Source organism: Barbus barbus (assembly GCF_936440315.1).
Source record: "Barbus barbus genome assembly, chromosome: 1".
NCBI lineage: Eukaryota > Metazoa > Chordata > Actinopteri > Cypriniformes > Cyprinidae > Barbus > Barbus barbus.
Window position 1 is genome coordinate 24530378 of NC_136729.1, and position 22530 is coordinate 24552907.

Genomic DNA, 22530 nt, shown 5'->3' on the forward strand with positions numbered 1-22530 from the left:
AAATGTAACAAGCATGTGTGTTAAATAAATAAAAGTATGATAGTGTTGTGTGTTTCATGTTGATTGTTAAGTGTTCAAATGTTCAAATGTTGATGAGATGGATTGCCTGAGGGAAGAAACTGTTCCTGTGCCTGGCCGTTCTGGTGCTCAGAGCTCTGTAGCGTCGACCAGACGGCAACAGTTCAGAAATATTAAGAGTTCACCCAAATTGATTGGACAAAAAAGTGGAAATGTTTTCCTTATCTTCTTGCATAAATTATGATTTTTACGTGAACTATTCTTTTAATTGCAGAGCATTATTATTATTATTATTAATAGTAGTAGAAGTAGTAGTATCCAGTATGTAAGTACACATTTACAGTCATTACTGTTAAGAAACGATGAATTCACAGATGGGGAGCAGCGTATTCAGTATGCATTGCATACAGGGCCAAACTGTGTTCTACACCCACAGCATCAAACGCGTTATCCTCTTATTATTATGAAAATATTTATAACATCCGAAGGAGAGTCCTCTATCCATGTGATCATAATTTCCAGACTCACTGTATGGGCACACTCAGCAAACAGGCTGCACACTGGTGTAGTGCTAATCCTCTTAGTTGATAGCTTTGTAAGGTCCTGCTGGGTGCTGGGAGGAGGCCGCCGTGTTGCTGCTGACCACTGCGTCCCAGTGGGGAAGAGGGGGTGCTGGCTCTTTTAATTGAGTAATTGATACCCGCAGGCTCAGAGTGTGACTGATGGTTGATTACTCACCATCATAGTGTATGCTCAGGTATGCTGCGAGTCCAGTTCTTACTGGCCCATTTTACTGTTCTGTAATTTGCTGTATTTTCTGTAATCCCTGTTTTATTTGGACTTGTATTTCATCTTAGAAAGGATTAGTTCACCTCAAAATGAAAATGATGTCATTATTTAATAACCCTTATATCATTCCTGACCTGTGTATGTTTCTTAATTTTGTGGAAAACAAATTCTAGAACTGTTTATGCAGCTCTTTTCCATACAAAGACAATTCATAATGTTCCAGAATGGCCAAAAAGGCACCATTGAGTTAATAATGACAGATTTTCCTGAAGTGTCGAAATGGTGATGAATTTTGGATAGCAGAGATTGTTACAGCAGGTTTTATTCGTGTAAGATTTTACTGATGTAATGTTTATATAAACCAGAATCTAATAAAGACTAATTTGAACCCGCCACTTATTGAATTTGTCTCTCGACTGTTTGCTGGAAGTTGCTGACTTTGGCAGCATTTCATGCTTCTCATTAAGCCTAAACTCATATAGAATGTGTTGAACACTTATTTAAAGTGCCCAAGTGCCAATTACAGTGAATTGTGTTAAATATAAATCAATATATGTCATGTTAGATCAGAGAAACAGTGGGTGAGAGAGAGAGGAGTTGAAGACGAGAAGCTGGATATGTGCCAACGTGAGCTCCCACTGCTGTGTAGGGAATATGAAATTTGGGTATCTTAAGTAGGAGGTGTCATATTAAAGTGAGAAATATGGATTAAGGCTTTTGCTTATAAACCTTGGAGTTATTGAATTGGGAATTCATAAAACATTAAGAAAATCAAGAGTAGCGTCAGTTCTGGCAGGTCACGTTAGTCAAGCTCGCATCAGCTGATCCACGTCTACCTATAGGGATGCGACACCTATCATGCACTCATATATAAGGTCCTTCAGTATTATCACCATCTTCTGCGTTGCTCAATAGCTCCTTCCCCACCTCCTCCTCTTGTCAGTCAGGATTCAGCCTTCCGATTCTCCTTTGAATCAGCTAATTTAATTTAACTTAATGATATCTGCAATACATTTTTGTTGGTTCTGTTCTGATTACCTTGGGGGTTATTGCTGCACTGAAAAAAAAATTGGTGTAGGATTTACTTGAAAAAAGCTTGGAAACAATTTTCACTCAGAAAAGGCTAGTTAATTTAATCTGTAATATTAATTAAATATGAATTAAATATTTTTTAAATTAATTCTGCAAAATTAAATCTGCAATATTCCAGTACTTTTTACTCAGTCACGGATTTTAAGATTTACTCAAGCAATGTAGCACTGGAAAAACCATGCTATTAAAGCATGTGATTCACTTATAAACATGTAAGCAAATAGACATCTTGTTATCCTTTTAAGATAATATGTCCACTCAATATAATTATTACCCAAATGAACACAGACCTCAATACTTGGTACACCAAACACAATAACGGTAACAATTAGTGAATAGTGTTTGAGTATGAATGGGTCATTTTTAGTAGAAAATGAACTCCAGATGTCACAAAACAGTAAGTTACTAAACCCCATCGAGTCATCCCCCTCCTCCTAACCAAAGGACACAAACTCCTCGATGTTGGAAGGAGGGCGGAAGCAGTCCTCCGGGAAAGAAACCGGGGAATGGGGCAACCGTTGGGTTTGGCGGAGAGGTAAGACAACGCTCCCGCCACCAGGAGAGGGGGGGGGGGACCAGCGGTACGCTGGCGGCAGTGGGCCTCACCCCGAATAGACCGCGAGCCATATCGCGGCGGGTCCGGAGCGTTGTCCGCAGTCGGACTCGTCCAGCGCTTCCTTGGCATGAGCCAGGGCCAGGCAGGCGACGCAGTGATCGTGTTGATCCGGCGGTTCTATTGGTCCCGCGCAGATCTTGCAAACTTTAAACTCTTGCAAACATCCGTAAACACTTTAGCACATATCACTTCATAAACGAGACAGCCTTTGTAAACATGTCATTCTTAATGGCTCTCATTGGGCTAGTAGTGCATTCCCAGAAGGCACACATTTGCCTTTTTCATTTGTTGATCTGTATGAAAAAAATACAGACAATGGTTACAGGTAATAAGCTATAAGTGCATCAATAGGAAAACAGATTTCTGAAAAGCCAGTCATTTTAACATATGTATATCACTTTAAAAGTGCAAAATACTTAGAGATCCAAAAAGTTTATTTACTGACAGTGAATAATGTAGAGAAATCTCACACTCAAACATCCTGAAATTAAGAAACTGGGATCTATAGCAGATTTCCATTTCAGTGACAGGAAATTAATGGGCTTTTCCATAATTTATCCCTCAGGCCATCTGGCCCTGCATGGGTTTTGTTAGATTTCATCTCTGCGAGGCAAACAGCAATCTAGCTCTCTGTTTGTATGGCGTATTAATATATGAGAACCCAGCGGCTGATCTGCAAACATCACCATCAAGACTGACTGGAATCAACGATAAATAAAGCATCATCCTCATTTATATTATTCTGTAATTATTCCTTACTTCCCATAAGGCCCACACAGAATGTGCTCCTCAGAACAGGAACGTCCGCACATGTACATTACAACATCCCCTGGCCTTGACATGTTCCTTCATTAAATATTGTGACTAATTTCAATTTATGCTTTTAGCTACCAATATAAGTGTTCTTAGCTTTGATTACCATTACCATGTTTAAATCCATTCCACTGGAACACATGAATGTCTGCCGATTCAGACTCAAACTCCTCAATGTTTCTGTAGACGTTCTTTTCTCTCGGATATAAACAGTTGACTCATTTCCTGAAAATATTTTCAGTTTTTTTTCCTGAACATCTTATCAGAATAACTTTTGAAGAAACAGATGTATAATCCTAAAACCTGTCATAACCAGGAATTTGGAAGACCCTTATTGGCCATACCGATAATTGTAATGAATCTAAATGTAATATTTTAAGTTATTAATTTTTATTCATTTCTTTTGTCTCCGCCATAACATTCACAGTAATGCCATATGTAATGCCATATCTCTATCTGTAGACATTGTGCACATGCACCTTTTGTTTCAGTGAGTGTGAAGTGACCTGCAGTGAATAACACAATTCAACATATGGGATAGTTTACCCAAAAATGAAAATGCTCATGTCGTTCCAAACCTGCATGACTTACATACAGTTAAAGAACATGCTTTGGAGAATATTGGTATCCAAACAGTTTTTGTGAGCATTGACTTCCACTGTGTGGATAGAAAAATGCTGAGACATTTCTCAAAATATCATCTTTTATGTTCACAGAAGAAAAAAGTCATATGGGTGAGTAATTTTCATTTTTGAGTGAACTATACCGTTAATGTTAGAGAGAAGCAGAGACACATGAAAATGTATATCTACACAACAGTTTGTCATGTCCATAATGTCAAACTCACTGATTTCCTATTACTTATAGGTAGCTATTTAAATTTTACTTGTTTGTGTGCAAATATGCTGTCATTTGCACCATCACAAATCTTGTCTAACCAATGTTTAAAGCAGGCTAATTTGACTTTTTCCTGTGCACATTGCATCAATCAGCGAGTCAGAGAGTACACGTCAGTTCTCTGTTCACTTTTATTTAATCAGGTCACACACTTTTTACTTGCTTATCCTGGCTCACCATGTGCTGTGCTTTGAGATTGATCAAATCTGACCTGATTTCCCAAGGGTAGTGTGGCATACAGTTTAAGAAGCATCTGCTGCGTTTCCAAAACACTGCTCATGTGGACAGGAACAGCAGAGAGGGCACTTAATGAACTTCTGCTGTGTAAACGGGTGACTTGACACATCATATTTATGTTTGTTTTAAAGTCAACTTTCAAGAATGTTTTAGATTTCGGTGTCATGCCATATGTTTAGCATATCCAGATTCTAGACACATCTGTCGATAATGCAATTTACAACAGATTGATTTTACTGGAGTTTACTGGCAAATCCTTTGAAGCAACAGGTTTTGCAAGACCTACAGTAAATGATGCCTCTGTGTTTTATTAGTTAGGGCACTGTGGCAAGATTCTGTGACAGTACATTTAAACACCCCACCTCCGTGTTATTGCACCATGCAATCATTAGACATACTTGCTTGTCTTCCCTTCCCTCAGAAATATAGTGAAACATTAAAACCTGACTTGTGAGGACATTTGAAGTGGTCATAAGTCAGCCAAATTTAGCTTTACTTATACTGTCTGATATTTACTAGTTTGTAAGGGGAGGGGGGGTTGCAAGTATTTCCACCTCCATATATAAACCATTGCTTCTAGGAGATCTTCTCACTAATATAGTGCAACTAAAGTGGGTTTGTGTGTGTGACCTTCCTGTCACCTCTGGGTTAAACCTAATCCAACCTGACACCTAAATGTGTGTGTGACTTCTAATGGATGCTTTGCTTTGCTTTGACTGCTAACAGAGACCCCCAGGGACTGGAGACACACACACACACTCAGATGTCGGCAGATATTTCTTGTGGATGTTGTAGAGGTCATTTTTGGAGACAAAAACCTTGTACAGATAACATCTAAATCAGTGTCTGTCTTCAAAGCAATTTAAAATCTTAATTTGTACTTAATGTGACCTACCCAGTGTTTCCCAAACCACTATACAGCATGAATCATCAGTGCGTGGCATAGCAAAATATATTTCAGCTGTGTCTGAGTTGTGAGCTTGCAGTATGAGTTGAATTTGAGCTAAAATGCAGAAACATAAATCACAGAGTCGTCTGAGTCCCAAACAAATGATTCTTTTAAGACTCTTCTTTTAATGAATCAGTCTGAAAGAATAAGAAACTCTGAATTCGTTACAGTGGTTTCTGAATTAACATCTGACCCACTTATTCAACCAATCTGTCAAAAATGTACTTTTTTTTAACAAGGGGCAGTATTTGCTCTCTGCAGTTGATTTTCAGAAGTAGATTTTTTAGATTGAAGTGAGAAATGTTACCATGTTTTGTGTACCTAATGTTAATTAACTTAAATGGTGGTTAAGTAAAAATAAATAAATAAATGTTATAAAAACAAATACCTGTAAGAAACATTAGATATACTTACAATAGGTGTATAGACATTGTACAGGACCTAAGTTATTTTCCTTCAGTATTTACTTTGTTTCAGATCAATGAGATTCAAAGCAGCCGTGAGTCTCTTGATGTTTTGCATATCAGGATAAAACACGGTTCTTTTGAGGATGGATCAAATAATGACGAAAGTGAAATAGATCACTCCTCTTTCCTAGTCAAGGACTATGTATTTCAATTATGCTAAGTGGACTGCTGATTAGATTACCCGTCTCCTGTGCTACCTCACCCTGAGAGAGAGAGAGAGAGAGAGAAAGAGAGAGAGAGAGAGAGAGAGAGAGATTTGTTCAATTAGATGGAGATGTGTAAATGGTTCTCAAAAGCTCCTCTCAGACAAGTTGTCAAGTGTCTTAGTACCCGCTAACCCCCCACCATCACAGATACATCGATTACCTCAATGAGGCTTCAGATTTGTATCTGATTAATAGTTAGAAACGTGTCTCTCTTATTTTTGCTTTTCAGACAATATGAGACAAAAAAGGAGCAATGCTTCAAAAGAGCACCCTTGTTATACTTTAATCTTGTTTTGTTCATCCCTAGAATTGAGAATCTCAGAGAAATCTGTGAAATTACCTCTACACATTCAAAGATGTTGGACATTATTATTTGGAAAAAAAAAATTAAAATCAAATCATTAACTAAAATCAAAGTCCCTTACATTTATACAGTATATAAATGATTTTAATTAATCTGTAACTATTTGTATTACCTTTGTATAAAATAATAGAAGTTTACAGTATGTCCTCATTTAAATAGGCAAGTAAACGTGTGTGTATTTGTTTGTGTGTTTGAGTGTGTGTGTCTGCTTAGCTAATGTGAAATTTTGACAAGAGTCCCTTGGGGATGAACAGATGTACTTGTCTCTGAACTAACAGCCTGTTGACGATGTGCAATGTCTGGTCACATGTGGGTTCTGTCAGAAAGAACACACACACACAGCACAGACCTTGTAAAGACACCCTCTTTGGCCCTTAATTGGATTGTTTATGGTCTTCAGGATTGTATTCATGATGTGTGTGTGCGTGTGTGTGTGTGAGAGAGAGAGGCGCTCCTAATTGGGTGTATTTGTGGCTTGTGTATGATAAATGCAGTCAGTCCTCTGCAAGTTTTTCCTCTGTTTCTCACTCTCTCCTCCACGCTGATACTGGAGTTTTTTATTGGGTAATAATGTTAGTTTTATTCTTTCTAGCTGTCCTTTGCTTTGTTAGTGTATGGTGTTACCACATAAAAATAAGCTCACATCAAATGATGGTATGTTTGATGATAAGTCAAAAACAGTTTTATATCTTTTGCATACACAGCCCAGAAGCGCCAGCTGCCAGCAAATTTAGACATTATGAGTCCAGTATTAAAGAGAGTGTGCTTTTAATGCAATTACATAAATGAGCTGCCTTTTTAAATCACACCCAATAAATGTCACACTTATGAAAGACAAGCTTGTGACAGAATGAGGTTTTCAGTCCAACTATGCTTTCAGTAATCTCCGTTTTCAAAATGGGCAGCACTGTAAAATGTTAATGGATGCCATAATGTGTAGTAGCTCATGTACCGCTACAAGAAGCTGCAAAGGGCACATTTCTTGAGTGTTTAGTGGATGCATGGGGTGATATAACAGTGCAGATGCGAAGACCATGTCATTTCAGTTCACCCGTCAATCACCATCATATTTACAATATTTATACTCGGCTAATTTATTCAGCATCAAAATGTCAGAGACAGGAGAGATGAAATAGTTATATGTGTAATTACATGGTTATTTATCAGTCATATGGCAGAAATGTCTTTGAGACCATGGGAAGCGGGCAGAGAGATATCAGATGTATTTTGTTTGTATTGCATTCGTACATAAAGCATTTGTGAATTTAGATTTCCATGTTGATCCTATTGGAATAACGTGCTTTAAGATTATGGTATATTAATGAGCATTTTCTGTGAGACGGTTTACTTTTTGCTCTGTTTGTTTCCATCATAGCTTGTTTTTCAAACAGAGCTCCTTAAGCTTTGTTCCCATTAAGTGTTTGTGTTTTCCCTCTCAGATTAGATAAATTGTGATGAGTGTTACGGATGATAAATTGTGGATTCCTCAGGCAAACAGAAAGATTTGTGTCAGAGTACTTCCTCGTAAACAATTACCAGGGAAACAAATAAAGAACACAGTCAAACACACACACAGTTAGTATAAAATATCTCTTGCCTTCAAAGTATCCATCTATCCGAAACACTCTGTCAGGAAAGCTCCGACTTGCTGTTAACTACTTTCACATCTGTCACTGAACCTGCCATTTCTCCTTTATTTGAACGATTGCTTCCCAGCTGTCCGGTGGTGCCATGATGGGGAGTATGCGATATGACCCTTGAACTGCGTAGCACACAAATTGTCTTTCAGATCCTCCATCGAGGGTCAAAGGTCAATTAGCATCTCGGAGATAAGGGAAACAGTGATTTTGAGAGATTGTGCAGTAGATGATATGGTAAAGGTTATATGGTAGCTGATGATAGAAGAATTATGTACTATCACAGAACAAGAGTTTGCCTAACAGATTAATAGCGTCTTAAAGATATATGATGTGATTGCAACCGCTCCATAAGTTGGCGTTCATCAGTGGGGGTTTACTCCTGGAACGTACCCATTCTACCGAGCTCGCAGGATCAATGGCCTCTATACCGTTCTCTACACCTCCACCGTCGCGGCGTGTCTATACATCATCTTCGCCCGCTGCGTAGAGCAATGCAGCTGCTTGAAGACTCTGTGCAGATAAGGATGGCATTGGTCAACGTGAGGTCTGCGGTAAATGAGACATTTATTCTTCAGACTTCTTCACTTTACGAGCCCTGGACTTTCTATTTATCACGGAAACGTGGTTTCCTAATGGAGATTTACCCCCTCTCTCTGAGCTTTTACCACCCAATTGTAAATATTTTAATTCCCCCCGCTCTGGGAGAAGGGGTGGCGGTTTGGTCTCAATTTTTAAAGATTGTTTTCAATGTCGGACCATGCAAAGACCTACATATAACAGTTTTGAATTGCAGATGCTAGTGTTGGACTCGGACACTCCGTTAGTTGTTGCTGTGGTCTACAGGCCTCCTAAGCCTCATAAAGACTTTTTAACAGATTTCTCAGATTTCTTGGGGGGGAATCATCAATGATAGATACCAATTCTGATAGGTTTTTAATTATTGGAGATTTTAACATTCACATATGCGGCCCCCAAAACTCATTTGCAAAATACTTTATTAGCCTAACAGAAGCCTTTGATTTGGTCCAGCATGTTAAGGGACCTACTCATATTCATGGATCTCCGGGTCTGGCGGTAGCACTTTTAGCTTAGTTTAGCATAGATCATTGAATCGGATTAGACCATTAGCATCTCGCTCAAAAATGTTAAGATAAAAGTACTACCGCCAGACCCGGAGATCAGCTGAATGGATTAAAAAACGGTAAAACTCAACTGTTTAACTCTTGGGGAGTTGTAAAATGAGCCTATTTACAAAAAGATGGAGTGTTCCTTTAAGGCTTTTTAAAAAATAAATCATTCACGTTATTGGATGGAATGGATAAATGAGTGTTAAACGCTGCTCAGAGGACAGACACTCTTGAGCAATATTAATGTAAAATATAACCATCTGCAAGGGTTTGTATATTTTCATGTTCATGTGAAATATATTGGTTTGTGTAACTACAAATACGCTGAAGCAGGCTTTAAATATTTATGCTTTATTGACCAATATGTCTGTAATATAAAAAGATCTCTAGCTTACTGATGTCTACTGTCTATTACTGACCATGAATCAATATATTATGTCATCTCATGCAGTCAGTGATTTGATTTTGTAAAGATTTGTCTTAAAGTCTAGAGTGGGCCTTAAAATTAATTATTACTTATATATAGGAATATATAATATTATATTTTCCTTCACTTACATTGTGTCCATAGAAATAAATATCAGAAAACTCTCATACTTTTTTGTTGCTATAATTTCCACAGAAATCTTGTGCTTCCTGTCATATTTATATCTAATGCAGGAATAAGAAAGGTAGTGAGAAAGTGTGAGAGAGGGAAAGAAAGTAGAAATAAAATATGTCAGTGGTGTTCTGAATTCTCAGCCTGGTCCCAGTGGTCCTCATGAGGGTGTCATTTAGATAAATGCTCCCAATTACAGCACTGCTGCCCAGTACTCACAGGCACAAGACTCTGTCTGTTTCTGAAGGTGTAAATGAGAGTTTTTCCCTCTGTGTGTATGTGTGTGTGTGCCTGAGGGTGTTTCTGCTCAATATTAGAAATCATACATTCTTAAAAAAATATAGTTTCTTTAAGGGCACCAGTGAATCTTTCCATTGTGCAAAAGGTTTTATATAGTGCAAAAGGATTATAAAAAGATTGTTTTTTAGATTATTAAAATGTTCTTTACACATAAGAAAAGGGGTACTTTTAAGAAATGTGCATTGTTAGGTTCTTTGAAAAGTGTTCTTTTATGGCATCTCTGTGAATATTCCCTCTTGGAACCTTTATTTCTAAGAGTGCAACTTGATTCCTGTTTCAGAATGTTTATGTGACTGCTTTGGTCGTGTCCGTATCTAACCAGATTGTTTTATAGAATTATCTCTGTGTTCCCAGCCTCAAGTTGGCAGATAACCAGGCCCCCTTGCAACAAGAAATTATAGATGCATATTTTTCTGAAAGCAAACCACACAGATCATCCCTAAGGGCTTTCCATGAGTGTTGGGTCATGCTTCACTCTGATTCAGCTCTGCTGTTAGGATAAAATAGCCTGTGTGATAAATGTGGTTTTTAAGATTTCGGTTTCCACAAAATAATTACACAGTACAACTGTTTAAAAATATGAAATGTTTCTTGTGCACCAAATGCACATGTTAGACTGATTTCTGAAGGACCATGTAACGCTGAAGACTGGAGTAATGACTGCTGAAAAGTCAGGTTTGTTATCACAGGAATAAATGAAATTTTGATATATATTTAAATAGAAAAGTTAATTGTAATAATATTTCACAGTATTTCTGGTTTACTGTATTTTGGATCAAATAAATACAACCTTTATGAGCATCTTTTTGAAAATAATGCATTGTACTGTGAAGTACTGACAGTTTTCACAAATCCCTTGAGCTATTTGTAAACAATAGAAGCATTCTGGTTAGCTTGAATGTTGATATGCTATTTACAGAGTAGCTGTGAGGTAATGCCCTTTGGGAGGGTTGGAGGGTGGATGGTTGTGTTCAGTTTGAGAGATGCCAGAGCTAACCAAGACAAACGTGGTGAGCCATTGTAACTTTCGTGAACACGTGGATTCAACAAGACTTCTCTTTTCTCTCTCTACTGGCTTCCATCAAATGATCTCTCCTTTTGGTTAACTGGTTTGTGAACCTTCCCCTACCGACTGAAGAAACTGTTGGTTTGCTCTTTCTACATTTCCTTGCCTTTTCACGTAATTAAGTCTCAAGACCCCTATATGGACTGACTCACTGCTCCTCAGTCAGTTTTTAAATAATGACAGAATTTTTAAGCAAACTACTTCTATATATTTTCTCACAAAAAGGGCAGGGCGATCTTTTCTATTAATCAAATTTATGTCAGTAACCTAATAATATAAAACAAACACACAGATTCATGAAAAGCCATATCATAAACATTCTCTATATGGGAATGATGTGCCTTAAAATAGACACAGATCTGAGTTATGAAGTCTCATGACCTTTTCCTTCTCTCTGTGCAATAAAAACCGTATGATAGCCTTTCATAATAGTAAGTGAGAAGGCATTAGTGAGAATTAATTGCCCCCCGGCAGTATAATATGAGGGGTGTACATTAATCAGCAGTGGCTTAACAACTACCAAATACATTTCAGGCATCTCAGAATGGAGTGGTCATTTCATTGAATTTATATCAAAAACTATATTGAAATATTGTAATAGGATATTTCTTATTACAAGTGCATTTATTAATCTGCTGCAATTTGTTCTGTATCATCAGGTTAGCAATTCTTTTATTTTGTTCTTAATTCAGTTAAAGACATATCCTTGTACATTTGCTGCATTTTGAAGTTTATGATGTGTTAGACTTGCTTTGCACGCATCACTGTGATTTTCCCTAGAAAGATCTATGTCTCATTTGACCACAACCCTTTTCTCATTATGTTCAGGTCACTATTATGTTTTATGGCAAAATTCAGACATGCTTGAATATTCTCTGCTACTGAACCTTCAAAGTGATCTTTTTGGCTGTTCTGTGGCTTCTTTCGCAAGTCTCCTTGTTCGTGCAGAGAATTTTGATAGACGACCTTTACTAAACTGAGTGGTTGGATTCGCTTCCGCTTTCTGAGATTTGAGCCAACACAGAGCCCACTGAGACATTCACACACTTGGAAATTACTTTTTCCTAATTTCAGCATTTGTTGTGTTTATTTATAACTCATTTGGCATTCTCTTTAGTATTCATTTCAGTCTTTGAATCCTTTTACTGTGAGGTTTTCAGCCAGAAAATGATTTTAATGATTCAAAGGTAGACGCCAATTGTTGAGGCTGTTGTGTACTTTCAATTGTTTTTCTGTTTTGTTTTCTGTTTGACTGTTCAAACGGCACATTTCCCTTTTTCATTTTTTTGTTATGAATATCATAAAACAATGTCTTATTTCTTAAATGCAGAAGGACTAAAATGCCTCTAATTTTCACAACAACAAGCACAAAGGATAAAAGGAAATTTGCATCATTATATTAGGGGATATCTGCACTGTGGCACAGAAGCACCTTGTACTGTTATAGCACTGATGTAAACGCTTCACAGATCCTCTTGAGCGATGATACCTGGCTCCTCACGGCCTACTTCAACCTGTTTGCGCATCTTAATGGTGTACAGGGTTTTTAAAAACTGACGCAAATACGAGTCAGCAAAGATGTTGGACCCTATTCAATGTTTCGTTCTTTAAGAATTCTTGAATGAGTAATTAATTAGTTGCTGTTCTAATGTACTGTAGTTCATAAAACATGTTGAAGTTGTGTAAATGTTCAAGAAATGCCACATTATTTGCCAGTATATTGGATGCTCTCCAATGGGCAGAAATTATATGCACTCTTTCAGTTACACAATTTACTAACCATTTACATATTTTGATTTGCAATTTGTCCTTTCTAAAGTCAGAAACATTAACAGTTGTTTGTGGAAATGAAAAACATTCCCTCAAGCTTTTAGACTTTTGTTCATACTGTATGCCCTTGAGTTTAAGCATACCCATTTATTTACATCATTTGGCAGACGCTTTTATAAAAATGTAACTGACTTTTCACTCAAGGTATAAGATACATACTGTATCCCAGATCCCTTTGGCTAGCTAGGAACACGTCATGACAGGGTCGACGAGGATCTCAACGCCAACTTTAACAAGGCGCACAACCATTGTGCTTATGACCACTAATATTCCAGTCTCATACTACCGGTTAATCTGGCTAAACTAAACTAAAAACAGAAGCTCTACCTTTTTGTTTCAACCTGCTGGACAGACTACAACTCTTCCTTTCCCATCTAATGCAGGTGTAACGTACCCCAATCATTATCATACTGTGTTTGTTTACTTAGGCCAGAGGAGAACTGGATCTCTGACTGAGATGCTTTTCGTTCTCTATTTCTGTTATCTGATGGAGTTTTTGTTCCCTGCAACCGTTGCCTTTGGCTTGCATATTGGGATCTAAATTAAATTAATATTGAGTGATATTACCAATATGCATGCACTGACACCATCGAATGGGAACAAATTAGAACTGAATTAGGTTGGATAATGACACTGTTGTCTTCTGTAGAGCTGCTTTATAGCTAAATCGCATCTTGCAGCATTGACACAGTTTTTGAACTGAATTGAATCAACATTGAACTGACTCAAGCTGAATAAATAACTTAACGCTGTTATTAAACTGAACTAAAACAGCACTAAACTTTGAACCGAATAACAATTGAACTGAATTCTACTGAATAATGACACTATTGTATTTTTAGAACCTCTTACACAGAATTCGATTCTGCTGTTTTCTTAGTTGTTACTGTGAAGCTGCAGTATGGTAAAACGTGCCATAGAAATAAAGGTGACTTGATTTGACTTTACTTGACTAGCATCAGTTCATGCATTCCCTGGGAGTCATACTTATGATCTTGATGTTGTTAGCACCATGCTCTTCTGTTTGAGCTGCAGGAGTGCTTTTCTGCTATAGACTTTCAAAGGTGAATTTTTTTTTGATTGACATAATATTGTTTGCTTTGAATTTATTTGCATTGTAGATTTGAAAAGTACTAGAATTTACTATAGTGGGTACAGGCTTATCACAAGCAGATTTGAGCAGCTTCACAAAGTATATTTTGGGAAGTACGTTATTTGAATGGTGAATGGCAACCAGACATTTTCATGTCACATTTTCATATGTGACAAAAAAAAAAAACTTGCTTAACTGCAAGTTCAACAACAAAAATATTTTCACTTTAAAAGTACAAATAACAAAGAGCACGTCATTGTCAGATCACCAGGACAAGAGAAAATGCCTGTTTGAAATGCAGGGAGTCTACTAAAAGTGCTGGTCATGGCCAATGTCTAGTTTTTGGAAGACCTGTCAGAGAATATTTATGACACCACTTCACGTAAATTATGTTTGACGCTAATGCTAACCTCCCGCTGTGTCTCTAGTGGTGGTCTAAAGGATTTTACACAAGCACAGAAATCAAGTACGCCTGTCAAAGTGTGGGTTATTTTCAGTAGAGATCCATCAACAAGCAAAAAAGTACAGTCAAGGACAAGGACATGTACATGGCTTTGGAAAATAACTTGCACGTTCTTCGATGCGTAGATGCTTTTGTACATTTTTCGATCTTACTGTTTTCCTCCAGCGCTTCCCTCCAAATACACAGGCTGTTCTCATCTCTTGAACTGTGATTCAATATGACAGTGAATGTCTGCACGGAGTATGACTCATGATCCCAAATGAATACAGAAAGTCACAATGTTTTCTGTTCATTTCCAAACTTGGAAACAGTTCACTTTCCCTCATAGCAAGAATTTTATTTATTCTGAGATTTAGAATTGCCTCAAAGCTAATTTGACTTTCTACAAGCTTTATACATCACCAAGGATATACCATTATCAGTAGATTGGCAGAGGATGCTGTTGATGTCAAGATATTTTATGCCTAATATATTTCAGTTGTCTTGAAATGCACTTTGTTTAGTTTTTTTCTGTTAATGATTTCTGAAGGATCATGCGACACTGAAGACTAGAGTAATGACTGTTGAAAATTCAGTTTGCATCACAGGAATCAATGGCATTTTAAAATGTATTGTAACAGAAAACATTTTTTTTAATTGTAATAATATTTTGCAATATAATGTAGCTTTGGTGAGCAGAAGAGACTTCTTTTAAAAACATGAAAAAAATTATTAGAACAAACTTTTGAAACATTTTGTATGAATAGTTTATCATGGAAAAGCCAAAATCATTGATTGGATATCAATTAGATTTGAAGTTTTGAAGTATTGTCCCTTTTCTCCTTCTCCACCTTTTCTTCCCTTCATGTTTCTCTATTATCCACACTCCTCCTTCACCAGCGGCATTAGTCCTGTCAGCTAATCAGTGGCATTAAATGAGCCATCCGATTAAGTTAGCATCATTAGCGAAACGTTTGGCAACCGAAGCGCAGCGTGCCACACAATCCTCCAAATTAGCTTTATTAGTTACATAATGTTCCTCTGAGGCCTCTGACATTTCACTCTCCACAAGAGGATTTACTTAATGAGTTGGCTGTTTCTGGCGCTCGCTTCACCAACTCCGCTGATGACCTCTGCCGAGTTTTACTCCACTTTGAGACGCTGAACGCCATCATTGTCTGATTGAGCATTCTAATTAACAGACTCCACTCTTCTTAATGAATGGCATGTATTAGGAATTCAATTATGATTTAAAAATAATCATGGCTTTTTGGTATTATTTTTTGGTATTTTTGTCAATTAAATTTAGCTAAGGTGAGGATGTTTTGGTAACAAAACACTGCCTTTCTTGTGATTATACCATCTGTCATCTTAGAGTGATACTGGAAACTGCATTAATAATTTTAGGATAGAATAAGTTTGATAACAAGCACAAGCGGTAACACTATGCAAAATGACGACATGGCTGTATTTTTATTTTAATTTGTTATTTTTTTCTACCTTTTATTATATACTGATTGTGGGTGGGTTAACAAGCATTTCAAAAAAAGACATTTACATTTTAGGTATTTGATTTCAAATTTCTACTTTGAAAAGCACAATCCGTCATGTTCACTATCATCATGTTTAAATATAAAAGGCTGTTTGTAGGAAGCTGTTCCTTAGACCTTCCTCTAGTTCTTCATCCTGCCATGATACCTCGCTGTGATGTGTTGGAAACATGACGCCTGGCATAATGATCAGCGGTAGCCCACCCTGCCCAGCCTTCCCTCCTGCTTTCATTTAAACCTCTCGAGCTGAAACACCTCTGTTCTGTCAAGTAAGAAACAAAAATGTAAGCTCAGCAGGAGCTCCAGAGAAGAGTTCTGTTCACTTCTGTTTTTTAATTAGTTCTATGGGGAAGTCTTTAGCGCTGTATGTTTGTGTTGAGGAATAATCTTTGATCAGGCATTTTGCACACTATATCGGCTGTATCGGCAGTATGCTTTCTCTCAACCTTGTTAACAGTGAGTCACTTTAAACGTAACCCTGTGACCTTGACCTTGTTCTCAAGCGCATTTCATGTAACTTTGTTGTGTGATAATGATTGGTTCTGACAGTGTCAGACTGGTTTAGGCCACAGCTGTCTGCCTGGTTGATTTTTGAAAATATTTCCACACCTTTGATGCTGCCTTGTCATGTCTTATATCTACAGCAGTTCAAATAGCTTCTCCTTGAACTGGGATCAGTCTCTGGCTAGTTAACGTCACATTAGCTGCCACACTTGAAACATCGTCATCTTTAAAACTGATTTGATGCTATCCTCATCAGAGTCTGCTCACACTTTTAACATGACGTTATGGTCAGTATCAAATTGAACATTCTTGTTATAGCAGTCATCTAGGCTATGTCTACAGTAATCCAGATACATTTACAACAGCATTTTCATTTCAGAATGCTTTCTGTCCATATTAGCATTTTAAAGTGCCTTGCAAAAGTTTCTCATCCACACCAAAACACCAGAAAACGTAAAATTGTCTTGTAGCACATGCGTATGTAATAAAAGCTCACTGAGATGATACAGAGAGACTAGACATGCTATTCTTCTGGTATGTTCATTTTATTAGCAACATATCTTACCACTTACTGGTGTGTCCAGGTTGCACTCAATTTGCATTACATGTATATTCTAAAATGCAATTGACCATTCGCAGAGAGCTTGATTGACATGTGACCTGACCAATCATAACTCTGAATCCACCATCTTGCCCGCCAAACAAATCAGACAGGAGATCAGACTTGAAAAATTGTGTGTATTGACATCTTTCCGCCGTTGAAATAAAATACATTCTGATGTTCATTCATGTTTATTTCGTGCTTTAAGTAAATATGAAAAGAGTAAGACAATCGGTTCATGTTCCACTTGAACTGAGGCGCAACAGCGATCTGTCATGACACTAAAGAGTCACAAAACTATATTTATTGTCTGAATTTCTTAAAAATTAAAAAAATTTGAAAGCTGAGACCTTGTTTCATACCAGAAGTAACCTGCTCTGTCTTGTCTGTCGGCACTTTGTCAGTTTCCTCTTTGCTCCTCAATGTATTTTTTGACGTGAGAACATGATGTGTAGTGTGAGAGCATTGTTTGACATAGCAACAGTAACTAAGGAGGGTGGGTTTTTGCAAAGGGTCAATTGCTCTTATGTTTTGCCGCAGAACAACAATTGCGAATAAATAGTTTGCCGTCTTTGCAGGAGAGTAATATGAATAATGTACAATGTAACACTGTGGAAGTGAATAGCACATAACAGGCACACATAGATATCTATAGGTACAATATGCGTTACATGACTAAACATGCGTCATTGGTTTTAAATTCCTGCATTCCTGCATTCCTGCATTTGCGAGTCCACACTACATAATTTTCAAATTATCCACTTGGGAGAGCGTGTCTTCAAGCTCTGTTTTCACAAGGACAAAAATGCCATCTCAGTGTGGAGAGAAGGCCAAAATGTAGAGAAAAAGATGTATTTTCCTGTGTATCTGCAGTAGTGTAGACGTCTTGGTTCGTTAGACTCAAACACAATGGCATAAACATTTCAGAATGACTTTTCAAAAACTGATGTTTTGAAGCAAGTTTGTAATTGTCAGAACTACACTAGCATCCTTCCCAGTGCAGCTGAGTTGTGAAAAGTTTCATTATTTGCTGACTTCAATTCAGTCCAAAAACAGTCAACATGCTCATGAAATCACTAGCAATCAGAGGCCAAAAAACAGCCATTCTGAAAATGTGTGTTTATTTTGTGTGAATGTTTCAAAGCCCAGGGTCATGTTTACATATTTATGACAAATTAACAGAGATATGGGGTTGAACAGACATGAGAATGTGTACGAACAGTATCCATCTCCAGTGTAAGAGAGATGATTAGTTGGAAAAAAAAGTCTATTTATTTTACAAAAAATATTCTGTCAGAAATATACACATGAATATACACAGTGGGTTATACGTTTTTGTTGCCTCTAAGCTCTAAATCTAATAATCTGAGGATGCTATCCAGATGGATATGTGTGTGACTCAGTAATTAAACAGAGTGATAATATCAGGAGGATGACCTTTCTCTCTCTTTTTTGCTCCCTTCCTCCATGCAGATCCAGTGATTATGGGTCAACCTACACTAAGCTCAACCTGATGCCTGGGACAACCATCATAGTCACAAACTTCTACATCTGTCCCTCCAATAAGAAAAAGGTGAGTGTCTTTACTAAATCCTTGTGCAGTTCTTCATTAGTGCTAAAATAAATAAATAATTAATAGTTTTATAAAGAATACTCACTTTTCCATTTTTACTGCCATTTTATTATCATGATGAATGCATATAATTGTCATATTAATTATGTTTCTTTCACCACGTATGTTAATGAATATGTGAGTATGGTAATTAATTAGCATGCATAGATACTGAAATTAACACTCAATTATAAATTATTGGCAGCGGTGCATGTTTAAGCACAGATCAGGGATTCGCATGACTATATAAAATTGTACTTATGAGCCTCATATGGGTTTTCTCACTTGATATTAGAATGTTTTCAAATACAGCTAATAAATATGTCCCTTGAGTGTGTGTGAGTATAATTAAATGTGAGGAGTTTATGGTCATGTGAATTTTTTTCCCCTCCCTTATGGAGATTGATGGTAATGATCACCCTAGAGCAACTGTGACATGTTCAAGCGTGTCAAAGTCATCCTAATGAAGTTTACAGGGATCTCCTGCTTATTAGTAATCTCCTCACAACCCCTTAAACATGAACGCACGTCACAGCTGAAGAAGTGCTAGCTGTCTATAATAGGCGATTTAGCAGAGACACATCAAATCTTGTCTGCTGTGCTGTCTCCAGCTCTTGATACAATGCACAATATTAATAATTCACAGGAAAATAACAGTCACTCAAAATGATATGCAGTATGTTTGAGGACAAAGCTGTGTTTTGCTGTTTGTGGCTGCAAGGGAAGTAACTCCACAGTCACTCCTGATGGTGTAACAGTCAAACCCCTTTCCCACATCAGACTCCTTTATCTTCAAATCTCAGACGACCGTACCTTGACTGTCGACACAAAGAGTGTTTTGAACAGAGCAGGACAATATGTGTTGCTTGAGTGTCCTCATTGATGGCGCTGCCCTCTGGGGCACTTGCAGAGAAAAGCATCTATTTGCAGAGCTGGCAACACATTTCAACTCTGACTCACAGAAATGATACTATTGCTGCTGGACAGTGGTTGTCATATTATGATGCTATTCATCATAATCACACATCTCTCTGTGTGTTGTGTGCTAATTTGCCAAGTATCTATATGTAAAATTTTAAATAAATGCTGTTTGGTTGGGTGTAAGATTGGGAGATATGTTAAATGTAAAATGTTTGACAAAATTTTGATGGCAGTGTAAAAGCAGCAGCTTTGATTTTAATTTGGCCATTAAGTCTCCTGTGTGATTTGATTACTTCCACAATCCATTCTTTTCCTTGTGCCTTATGAATATGTACACACACACACACATACCGTTTACACAGTGTGATTTGTTAAAAAAGGATAATGTCATAATTTAATGTAGAAAATTAGTGTAGATTTAGACAGCGTAGTGAAATTCATATAAAATGAATGGTGAAAACACAATTTTTTTACACTAAACACTAAAGCATTTGTTAAACATTCATTTATACAATTTGAAGGCTCCATGAGGTGTTAAGGAAAGCTGTCAAATCTTTTGAATACATTTCAGCCATCTATCCCGACAAATTTGTATAATCTTCATTCCATCTTGGTCCAAGATAAGTTGTTGTGGTGTGCTTGTTTTACAATGCTACTTGCAAGGCTGAAAAAAAAATGTGTTGGTCTCTTAAACCCCCAACTGCTCCCCGGGCGCCGCAGCATAAATGGCTGCCCGCTGCTCTGGGTGTGTGTTCACTGCTGTGTGTGTGTGTGTGTGTGTTCACTGCTGTGTGTGTGCACTTTGGATGGGTTAAATGCAGAGCACGAATTCCAAGTATGGGTCACCATACTTGGTCGTATGTCACGTCACTTTCACTTTTTAAAAGAGAAAAGAGTAAAAAAAATATTTAAAACAATTAAATCTATTTTTTATTAAATTTATTTGTATAAATAGATAAAGCTGTATATATATATATATATATATAGTCATTTAAAAATATTTCTATAAATGTTATGAATGTTAATTTTAGGACTTAAGATATACCTCCATTCATTTTTATTAAATGTATTTTTGAAAATGTTTCAAATAATTTAAATTTTTACACAGTTTTCCCAAATGCATCCCCAGTCTTACATTGGTCAGCCAAAAAAATAGTCCCGTACCAAACTTACACCATTGGTTGAGTCAGTGTTGCAGCATCTGGATGCTCAAACAAACAAGAGCAATGTCTGATAACACCATAGAGCCACAGTGTTTACACTTCAGCTGCATTGCTCTGCCCTATCTGAGTGTGTATTTATAAATCAAAACATGTGTGTCAAGCTTTGTGAGACAGAGAGAAAGAGTGATGGTGACTGCGCTCCTACACTCCACAGGTCACCGTACAACTACACAATGTCAATCAGTGTGGCGTAAGACAGCGTCCCAGCGTAGAGGAGAGGGATCAAACGCCACTGATCCAAAACCAAAGCGTCTGGCCCTCTCATTTCTACAGCGTTAAGCTCAACCGAGCGTGAATGAGAGCAAGAGACACAGAAAGAAAGAAGCATCAGAGGGAAACAGGGAAAGACAGAAAAGCAAGACTGATAGCAGTTGCAAATAAAGCTATCCTTGTCTCTAATATATCTGACCTGCATTAAATCGCATTTCTAAGTTCCTTAACGACGATGAGCAGTATCTTTTCTCAGTCTCTAATTAGAAATATTCAGCAGTGGAATTAACAGCAGCTGATGCTGCAGTAATGGATTCAGTGGAGTTCAGTGCCGCCTGCCTTCATTTCATTAATAGCTTGCGTGGTTCAGACAAAGAGTTTAAGCAAACAGTTTAATTTCAAACGGCATAAATTTCACTTCCTTTGTCCTGCCTTATCTCTTGCTGGAACTCAAGCAAGCAATTATTCAGGAAATAATGTGAGATTCGTCCACACTAGAGATACGGCGAAAGTTCATTAATAGGAAATGGCCTTCAAAATGAGAAAGCAGGACGTTTCTACTTTATCAGAGAAACAATGCTGTTACTCTTTTATAGTTTGTTTCAGATTCTACTCAGTTTGAAGCATTTATATATTTTACATATTAAGATAATAATATCTTATAAATATCAAATATTATTTAACTTGTCTTCATTGCCTTTTTGCTGACTCACTGTTATCCAAACTGAATACTTCCATGATTTGGAGTCACAAATTTGGTGCCATAAACAATATTGCATTATATCATGTTCAGATAGATGGTAGATACGTTGTCTTTCCATATAATAATCTCACCCACTATGGTGTGTGTTTTATGAACTGTGTTAATGACGCTGGCAGCATAAAGAAATCCTCTTCCATTCTGAGGGACTCGTTCTGTTGGAAAAACTCCCATTACTTCAGTAGCTACAGTCAGCGCATGAGGCCTGAGATTAAAATCTCCTTGCTCAGTGTCTTGAAACCGAGCTAAAACAGATATAAAAGACAGTGGCTATCTCTAACATTTGGGAGTTTAATACACGCATTGGAAAGTGAGTGAAGCAAACCGCTGTTCACCTCCTCCAGCTCCGGAAAGCAGAAAGGCCGCGTCCGCAATCGTGACTGCCTAATGGAATGATGTTCCTCTGGGTGAAAGTTCTCATAGAGGCGGGAAAACGGGAAGAGAGATAAAAGCCAAGAGATGTTCACTTGTTTCTCATAGCTGCTTTATCTTTAAGAATTTAGCAGGATTTTCTCACATTTTCTCATTCTTTGGTGAAGGGTTTTTCATTGTTTAGTTCATAGTTTATCCGGATACGAAGCTCGGACTGCTGGACTTTACTGTAA

General features: G+C 37.3%; 1 protein-coding gene across 1 annotated transcript in view; it reads left to right on the top strand.

The window, feature by feature from the left end:
- Positions 1 to 22530, top strand: part of LOC306871515 (VPS10 domain-containing receptor SorCS2-like) — a gene marked incomplete at both ends in the record, with an annotated part of 157266 nt that overhangs the window by 70777 nt on the left and 63959 nt on the right. Inside the window, one exon of the mRNA XM_079419526.1 lies at positions 18673 to 18772. Coding sequence (XP_079275652.1) covers positions 18673 to 18772 — 100 coding nt within the window. The remainder of the gene's footprint in view (positions 1 to 18672; positions 18773 to 22530) is intronic.